Consider the following 9,681-nt stretch of genomic DNA (forward strand, 5'->3'; position numbering starts at 1 on the left):
GACTCCTGATTTGAACCCTTGGTTCCAACTATGCTCCACCCATCCATTCTTTCTCTTGGGGAGACAGCGACGTATGACCACAGTCCTGAGCACAAACACTAGCCCTTGTCAGACAGTGTGGGAAATGGCACTGTGGCCACAGTACTGAGTACGTGGTGAAACAGCACCCTCACCCACAGCCTCAAGCAACTGCCCAGGAAGCCACACCACAGTCTTCAATCAGTTCAAAGTGGTCAAGACTTGGTGCAAACGTGACTTTCTTCATGTTTGCCTTATGTCCCAAGTCAGAACCAATCAAGAAAGGACAAATATGTCTCCCAATGCAATAGAAAACGTGTCTTGCCTTCTAGCCAGCCAGAGGCGGATCCGTCACCACAGCAAGTTATGGATTATCCTGCCAGCCCTCGTCTGGGGGGAGGTGTGTATAGATAAGCCCGCTTACTATTGCTGGGACACAATAACTGAGGCTGGAGACTTGATAAACAGTTTTCTTTTGTTGTTTGAAATGTATTTTTATTTATTTATTTGAGACAGAGGGAAGAGGGTTGGGAGGGCAGGGTTGGGGGGGAGCTAGGCATAGTAGCACATGCCTTTAATTTCAGCCCTCAGAAGATGGAGGAAGGAGGATTGCTGTGAGTCTGAGGCCAGCCTGGGACTACAGAGTGAGTTCTAGGTCAGCCTGGGCTAGACTGTGACCCTATCTCAAAGAAACCAAAGACAGAGAGAGAGACTCAGAGAGAAATAGGCATTCTTGGGCTTTGCAAATGAACTCCAGATGCATGTGCAATTTTGTGCATCTGGCTTTACATGGGGACTGGGATATTAAACTCAGGTCATCAGGCTTTGCAAGTGAGTGCCTTTAACTACTGAGCCATCTCTCTAGCCATATAGTTTTCTTGAGCACAGAGTTTTAGAGGTTGGAAACCCAAGAAGGTGTGGCTGCTGCACTTGTTTGGCCTCTGCTTTGGTCTCCCTCACAACAATGTGGAGGGTGGTGTTATAGTAGGGTAGATATAAGATATAAGATATAGTAGGGTAGATATAAGAGAGAGAAAGCCAGGAGGCAAGATGAATTTTGGAGGCCAACGTTGCTCTTTGTGGGGTCCCAAGTTAGTCCCTTCTGAGGGAAGACCAAACGCCTGTGGCCTCATGCCTTCAACTAGAATCATCTTTAATGGTTGGTATCACATACCACCATGGACTACCAAGCTTCCAGCACAGAAACCTTTAGGAGACATATTTGACCTTTAGGTAAATCAGAGCGAATGTTCTTACTGTTGCAGGTTGTGAAAGTCATGGAGGTTTTCTTAGCTCTAGATGGGCATAGCTTAGGGTTAGAGTTCAGGACACTCACTGGACACCAGGACTCCCCAAGCAACTGGTCTCTTGAATTCATATCTTACAACCCACAAAGAATTGACAGGTGTAAGGCTGGAGAGAAGCTCAGTGGGTAAGGGTGCTTGCAAAATCTGATGGCTTGGGTTTAGTTCCCCAGTGCTCATATAAAACCAGATACACAGAATGTATCTGGAGTATCTGCAGTTCCAGTGGAGGGAGTCTCTGGTGTGCCCATTTCTCTCCCTTTCTATCTTTCTCTCTGTGTGCTTGCAAATAAATAATAAATAAAAATATCAAGAAAACAAGCCAGGTGTGGTGGTGCACGCCTTTAATCCCAGCACTCGGAAGGCAGAGGTAGGAGGATCGCCAAGTTTGAGGCCACCCTGAGACTAGTGAATTTCAGGTCAGCCTGGGCTAGAGTGACCCTACCTTGAAAAAGCAAACAAATAAATAAATAAATAATAAAAATTTAAAAAAAAAAAAGAATTGACAGGTGTATACCAAGTCAGGCAAGTTAAACAAAGTTTTCTTCTCAGAAAGTAAACCAGGAAGCCCCTAAGTGGAGGGAGGCTCCTGGTGGGTAATCCACTTGATGACTGGGACCAGCGGTTCTTGTACCCAGGTCAGGATGGGATAGATTGGTGACTTTGCATATGTATGAGGGATGAAAATCAGGGTGGACTTGGATATTTTACTTTGTGAATGGGGTGAATATAATCAAAATACATTATATTCATATATGAAATTGTCTAAAACAATCAATTTTTAAAACATCTATAGACAAATTATGAGGATAATTCCTATTATAAGGATTGAAGTGCATTCAGTCACCCATGTGTGGTACAATGGTCACCTCACCTGTTCTGTTCTTAGTAGACTCTCTGTCAGTCATGGAATGTCCTTTACTCTGTAGAATATGTTGGGCCATGAAGGCTTATACACTGCTGCTCAGCTTTTTAAAAAAATATTTTATTTATATTTCTTTATCTATTTGAGAGAGAAATGGGCAGGGGGAGAGAGAGAATGAGTGTGCCAGGGCAAATGGACTCCAGAGATGTGCATCCCTTGTGCATCTGGCTCATGTGGGTCCTGGGGAATTGAACCTGGGTCCTTTGACTCCGCAGGCAAACGCCTTAACCTCTAAGCCATCTCCCCAGCCAAACATTTTTTTCTTTCAAGGTAAGGTCTCACCCTAGCCCAGGCTGATCTGGAATTCACTATGTAGTCTCAAGGTGGCCTCCAACTGAAGGCGATCCTCCTACCTCTGCCTCCTGAGTGCTGGGATTAAAGGCTGTGCCACCATGCCCGTCACTGCCACTCAGTTTTATGTCACAGTTTGGCGTTCCTGACTACTCTTCTACTACAATTGCACGTGTGCTCTTTACCCGTGTGTCTGGGTGTTCTATTTTGCGTCATCTATAATAAGGCTTCCCTTAACCTCAAATATTGATTACTGTACTTTAAAAGGGGTTAATTGAGGGCCGGGGAGATGGTCCAGGAGTTAAAGGTGCGTGCTTGCAAAGCCTGGTACTCCAGGTTCCTTAAGTTTTGATTGAGAAGCCTCTTGCCATCAGCCTTTTAAAGGCTTCCTTCATCTCTTTGTTCCTAAGTGTGTAGATGATAGGGTTCAGCATAGGTGCCATGACTCCGTAGAGGAGGGACACCAGCTTTCTGGGGGTCGCAGAGTGAGGGGAAGCCGGCTGCAGGTACACGGGGATGGCCGTCCCATAAAACAGCGACACCACAATCAGGTGGGAGGCACAGGTCCCAAAAGCTTTTTGTCGTCCTTCAGCAGAAGGGATTTTCAAAATTGCTTGGGCAATAAAAGCATACGACACAAAGATGAGGGTCAGGGGTACTAGATGGAAAAATACACTCCCAAACAAGAGCTCAGCCTCATTCGCAGTTGTGTCCACACAGGACAGCTTGAGCATGGCGGGCACCTCACAGAGAAAGTGGTCTATGACACGCTGACCACAGCGGGGCAGCTGGAGGGTCACGACGGACATCCACACGGAGTTCCCGAAGCCAGTCAACCAGGAGGCAGCAGCCAGCTGCAGGCAGAATCTCTGGTGCATGATGACTGAGTAATGGAGAGGCCGGCAGATGGCTACGAATCTGTCCAGGGACATGACCACCAGCAACACACACTCTGTAGCCCCCAGAGCCAGGAACATGAAAAGCTGGACCACGCAGCCACCGTAACTAATCACTTTCCTCGTGCTGCGTAGATTCACCAGCATCTGTGGGACCGAACATGTGATGTAACAAAGATCTACGAGTGACAGATTGGTGAGAAAGAAGTACATGGGAGCGTGGAGCTTGGAGTCCAGCTGGAAGACTAGCATGATGGCGAGGTTGCCAAAGACGGTGACAGTGTAGGAGACCAAGAGACCCACGAAGAGCGGAAGTTCCAGCCGTGGTTGGTCTGAGAAGCCGAACAGAATGAACTCCTCCAGGCTGCTTTCGTTTATCCAGTTCATGGTCAATGCTTTGCTGAACTACAGCAATCCAAGAAGTCAGTTAACATATATTAAGTACAGCCTGGGCTATAGTGAGACCCTATAACAAAAAAAAAAAAAAACAACAAACAAACAAACAAACCAAAAAACAAAACAACCAAAAAAAAACCCCCAACCCATATATTAACTATACTTACCACACATTTATTAACTATTTCTTTTTCTTTCTTTCTTTCTTTTTTTTTTTTTTTTGGTTTCTTTCGAGGTAGTGTCTCACTCTAGCTCAGGCTGACCTGGAAGTCACTATGGAGTCTCAGGGTGGCCTCGAACTCATGGTGATCCTCCTACCTCTGCCTCCCAAGTGCTGGGATTTATTAACTATTTCATCTTGTTTTCTACTTATACTCATTCTACTGCCTGTTTGAAGACATTCACAGAGATATTTCTTATGCCATGAAAATATGCAACTGAAGGGCTGAAAAGATGCTCAGTGGCTAAGGACTTATCTGCAAAGCCTAATGACCTGGATTTGATTCCCCATGAAGGGTTAATGAACCATTGACCTTGGACCACTGACCTCGGTGGAGCATAAAACTTTCTAGATTAATAGGTTGATATTGTATATATGTAAGTACAATGATTGTGATGGGGAGGTAATATGATGGAGAATGGAATTTCAAAGGGGAAAGTATGGGGGGTAAGGGAGGGAATTAACATGGGATATTTTTTTATAATCATGGAAAATGCTAATAAAAATTAAAATAAAAAAATTTTAAAAAAGTATAAGGTACACAGCTTCCAAAAAATTCAAATTATGTAACAGATTATAGAATATATTAAAAACAAAAAAAATTCTTTTGGGCGCATAGATACATGAAATTATGGCCATTTCTGCTTTGAATGTACTTTTATCCTTAAAAAAAAAAAAAAGAGAGAAAACCAAGCTATTCTACAGATTCATAATGTGCTCCATGTCTGTCAAGGAGGAAGGTCACAAAGAAACAAGGCCAGGTAGAGTACAAGGGATCATGTATGTCTATCTATACGAAGATTAATTAAGCAAATTCTGCCACTTTTTTCCCAGTGTGGAAGGAAAGGGAAAGCATTATAAATGCAGATAAGAAAGGAACAATAATATGTGATAAATTATTAAAATCTGAATGTGACATAATGTCACGGGTTCTTGTACATGGGAACTGCGTGTATACAAGGAGAACAACTCCACTCTTTTCTATGGCCTCTGCTGACAGAGGATGAAAAATGCCCAGGACAAGGCAAGAGCAATAACACCAGTGGCCCAGAAGATACCAAAGAGCTGACAATGTTGAGGACACTGCAAATTTTACCCTCGTGAAACAAGATGCCTGTCACTGGTGTATGGAAGAGCACTGTAAAATAAACCGGTCATACACATACACAAAAAAAAAAAGAAAAAAAAAAACTTTCTAGGATGATAGCATGATAAGGGACTTCTGGTACATAGCAAGTTCAATGACCCAGCCTCAAGAGCTATCAGGCCACCTGGACAGGAGAGGTCTCATCTTCCCCTTCTATTCCTCACTCCCAAAGACTCCTATCCCCCCATCCCCTGGCTCTTTAAATATATCTAGTCTCCTACTTTAAAAACACAGTGGTGGAGGCAGTTTTACCCTGGGAAAGCTGCTGTCCCTCCAATAAAGAATAGTCTGAGGCTGGAGAGAGGCTTAATGGTTAAGGTGCTTGCCTGCAAAGCCAAAGTATCCAGGCTCGATTCCCCAGGATCCATTTAAGCCAGATCCACAAGGTGATGCATGTCTCTGGAGTTCGTTTGCAGAGGCTGGAGGCCCTGGTGTGCCTATTCTCTTTCTTTCACTGTTCCTATCAAATAAGTAAATATAGAATACAATTTTTAAAAATTAAAACAAAGAAAAGTCTGTGCTGGCTTTCTTTCTCTCTTGTATTTCTCACGTTGCTCTACTAGCCAATCATGAATTCTGACACCCAGCATGTAAAGCTGGCTGTACAAGGTTGTGCATGCGCCTGGAGTTCTTTTGCAGTGGCTAGAGGCCCTGGTGCACCCATTCTCTCTCTTTCAAATAAATAGATAAAAATAAAATAGTAAAACAATGTGTTGGGCAATGCCATCCTGCATAGCCATGTGATGTGTGGATGAGAGCTCACATTTTCATCCTCTGAGATGCTCAGAGAGGAACCCTAAGTTCCTAGAATCACCCGTGGAAAATAGTTCTGTGAATTGATGATTTCTCATTCCCTCCACAATTCTAAATCATCTATTTCACCAGTAGAGCAAAAACATTTAAGTCTATCCCGAAGTCATCTACAGTGCTAACACTGCCCTCTAGTATTTTATTATTGTTAATTATTATTATTATTTTGTTGGTATAAAATGTGAGGGCAGGACTGGGGAGATAGCTCAGTAGTCAAAGACACTTGCTTATAAAGCCTGATGGCCCAAGTAGAATTCATCAGCACCCACATAAAGCCAGATATACAAAGTGGCATGTAGTCTGCACTGGCGAGGGCCTCTGGTATGCCCAGCCACTCTTTGCTCATAAATAAATCACTTACTTTTCATGGAGTGCAATTATTGTCAAATGTGTGTTTTAATTGATTTCTTTTAAAAAATATTTTATATTTATTTATGAGAGAGAGAGAGAGAGAGAGAGAGAAAGAGAAAGAGAAAGAGAATGGGCACACCACGGCCTTTAGCCCTGCAAACAAATTCCAGATGCATGTGCCAGTTTTTGCATGTGGCCTATGTGGGCCCTGGGGAATTGAACCTGGGTCCTTTGGCTTTGCAGGCAAGTGCTTTAACCTGTAAGCCATCTCTCCAGTCCTAATTTTGATTCCTTTTCTTTCTTTCTTTCTTTTTTTTTTTTTCACTCTAGCTCAGGCTGATCTGGAATTCACTATGGAGTCTCAGGGTGGCCTTGAACTCACGGCGATCCTCTACCTCTGCCTTCTGAGCGCTGGGATGAAAGGCGTGCGCCACCATGCCCAGTTCTAATTTTGATTTCTTATTCCAACTCACAGTACAAAGTGATAGGGAAAGATTTTATAGTCTCAAGAATCCACGTGCCATGCTGCTATCAATAAAATGAAGTGTGTGGCACAGATATAAATTAAGACATATTGATAAGAGTGTTCCAGAATACTTAAATATTCAAGGGTAAAACAAGTTTATGAACATGCATTTAAAAGGCATTCATATGTTCATATAAAGATTTTATATACACACACACACACACATAAATGTATGTATGTATGTATGTATGTATGTATGTATGTATATATTGGTATTCACATATGCACAAAATCATCTGTAAGTATTTAAAAGTTTTCAAAGCTGTTATCTCTGAGGTGAGGAGTGGGAGTTGAGAGAAAGAAGGCAGTAATCAGACTTCAATGTCTAGCTTTACTGTTTCTCATCCCAATTTTTAGTTAACAAATGTGATATTAGTTATTATTAAAGGATATTATGCATTATCTGATACCCTCAGGTGCCTTGTTTACTCAGAGTGCCCTTTCCAATAAAGAACATCATTACTTTTGACCTTACTACTATAAAAGGGAAGGAATGAATTTCATTTTACTTTTCATAGCTTAATAAATTGTTATGACAGACTCTGACTTAATTAGACAGAAATAAGGACTTCAAAGTAAGACCTGAAGCCCTGAGATGACTGGTGAAACAAGCAGAGAGGATACTTCAAGACATAGGTGTAGGGAAGGACTTTCTGCTAGCCTAGGAAACAAGACAAACAACAAACAAATGGGAGCTCATAAAACTTAAAAGCTAATGTACAGCTAAGGAAACCATCAAATGAATCAAGAAACAATCTACAGAATGGGAGAAAGTCTTTACCAGCTATGTATGTGACAGAGGACTAATATCTAGAATATACAAAAAAAAAACTTAAAAAAAACAAACAAAAAAACCCAAGCAATTAAAAAAAAAAAAAAAAAGGTCATGGACCAGAACCAGAACAGAGAGTCTTACAAGAAGAAATACAAAGGGCCAATATATATTTTTACAAATGTTCAACATCTTTAGCCATCAAGAAAATGCAAATTAAAATTACTTTGAGGGGCTGGAGAGATGGCTTAGTGTTTAAGCACTTGCCTGTGAAGCCTAAGGACCCTGGTTTGAGGCTTGATTCCCCAGGACCCACGTTAGCCAGATCACAAGGGGGCGCACACGTCTGGAGTTTGTTTGCAGTGGCTGGAGGCCCTGGTGTGCCCATTCTCTCTTTCTCTCTCTCTCTCTGCCTCTTTCTCTCTTTCTTTCTGTCACTCTCAAATAAATAAATAAATAAAACCTCACAAAAATATAAAATTACTTTGAGATTCTCCCTCACTCTGATCAGAATAGGTATGATCAAAAAATCAAATGACAGCAAGAGAGAGGAAATCTTACTTGCTTTTGGTGGGAATAAAAACTGAGGGAGCTGCTAGAGAAACCATGGATGTTTCTTAAAAGCCTGAAATAAAGAAGTCTACAATACGACCCCTTTAGACCCTCATCACTCTACATGCTGTTTCTAATGAAAGAACATTCTTGTAGGAAAGATGGCTGCAGTTATGTTAGGGACCTAAGTCACTGCACACGTGATAGTCCTGGCTGTGCACAGCAGTTTCATCTTCTGTAGTTCTGGAGTTTTCTGTTTTCCTTTCAACAGAAACATTGTCTGCTTTTAAGTTTTATTATAGTTCTATGATTATTATATGGAAAGCTATTTTTTCTTGCTTTGTTTTTGACTTTAAATAATATTTCTGTTGGCTGGGTGTTGTAGTCTGGTTTGCATTGCTGGTAGAATCACCCAACCAAGAGCAGCTTCTGGGAAAAAGTTTTATTTTGGCTTACAGGCTCAAGGGGAAGCTCCACAATGGCAGGGGAAAACGATGACATGAGCAGAGGGTGGACATCATCCCCTGGTCAACATAAGGTGGACCATAGCAACAGGAGAGTGTGCCAAATACTGGCATGGGGAAACTGGCTATAAAGCCCATAAGCCCGCCCCCAACAATACACTCCCTCCAGGAGGCATTAATTCCCAAATCTCCATCAGCTGGGAACCTAGCATTCAGAACACCTAAGTTTATGGGGGACACCTGAATCAAACCACCACACCGGGCATGGTGCACACCTTTAACCCCAGCACTAGGGGGGCAGAGGTAGGAGGATCACTGTGAGTTCAAGGCCACCCTGAGACTACACAGTTAATTCTAGGTCAGCCTGGACCAGAGTGAGACCCTACCTCAAAAAACAAAACAAACAAACCAACCAACCATATATATATATATACATAATTTCTGTTTATTAATGAGAGAGAGAGAGACAGAGAGAATGGGCATGCCAGGGCCTTTAGCCACTGCAAATGAACTCCAGACACATGCTCCATGTTGTGCAACTGGATTACATGGGTACTGGAGAATCAGATCTAGATCCTTAGCCTTTGCAGGCAAGTGCCTTAACCACTAAACCATCTCTCCAGCCTGATTTCTCTATCTCTCTTTCTCTCTCTCTTTTTAGAAAGCATCTTCCAGCACAGTCCAGACTGGCCTGGAACTTACCACATAGTCCATTCCACCTCAGCCTCTGGAGTGTTCAGATGCCAGCCATAGTTGGGCAGCTTTTAACTGCCAGGTTGAATTTCTATTTCCCTGATGGAGTATACAAATAAATAATAGAACTAATTTTTTCCTACAATGTCATAATTTCACTTTAAGTAAATAGAAAAGATTATGGATACCTTCTCCATTTTGCAAAGGTTAGTTTTGTTGGCACAAATCTAAATATAAAGGTTCATCAGTATTATTATTTTACAAGTTAGTATGGAGTGAACAGAAAGTCAGCAAACAAAAAAAAATTGCCAAAGGG

General features: G+C 42.1%; 1 protein-coding gene across 2 annotated transcripts; it reads right to left on the bottom strand.

Moving 5' to 3' along the window:
* Positions 1-441: 441 nt before the first annotated feature.
* On the bottom strand, positions 442-3,821 carry LOC105944938 (olfactory receptor 11). Of its 2 annotated transcripts, XM_012951778.2 has the most exons (2): positions 2,900-3,821; positions 442-461 (listed from the first exon to the last, which is right to left on the bottom strand). In XM_012951778.2, exons 1-2 carry the CDS (start codon positions 3,819-3,821, stop codon positions 442-444), a joined length of 942 nt encoding a protein of 313 aa, XP_012807232.2. The 2 variants fall into 2 exon arrangements, with proteins under 2 accessions (XP_012807232.2, XP_012807231.2); XM_012951777.2 differs by lacking the exon at positions 442-461 and having other exon boundaries at positions 2,880-3,821.
* Between the last annotated feature and the right edge of the window lie 5,860 nt (positions 3,822-9,681).

The sequence above is a fragment of the Jaculus jaculus genome, chromosome 13 (assembly GCF_020740685.1).
Source record: "Jaculus jaculus isolate mJacJac1 chromosome 13, mJacJac1.mat.Y.cur, whole genome shotgun sequence".
In the NCBI taxonomy this organism is placed as follows: Eukaryota; Metazoa; Chordata; class Mammalia; order Rodentia; family Dipodidae; genus Jaculus; species Jaculus jaculus.

Excerpts from the sequence above, each read along its gene's own strand:
- LOC105944938 (XM_012951778.2), bottom strand. The coding sequence starts at position 3,821 with ATGAACTGGATAAACGAAAGCAGCCTGGAGGAGTTCATTCTGTTCGGC. Across the intron at positions 462-2,899 it reads TAAAAGGCTGATGGCAAGAG|TTATTGTGTCCCAGCAATAG; the intron begins GCTTCTCAATCA and ends CTCCAGCCTCAG.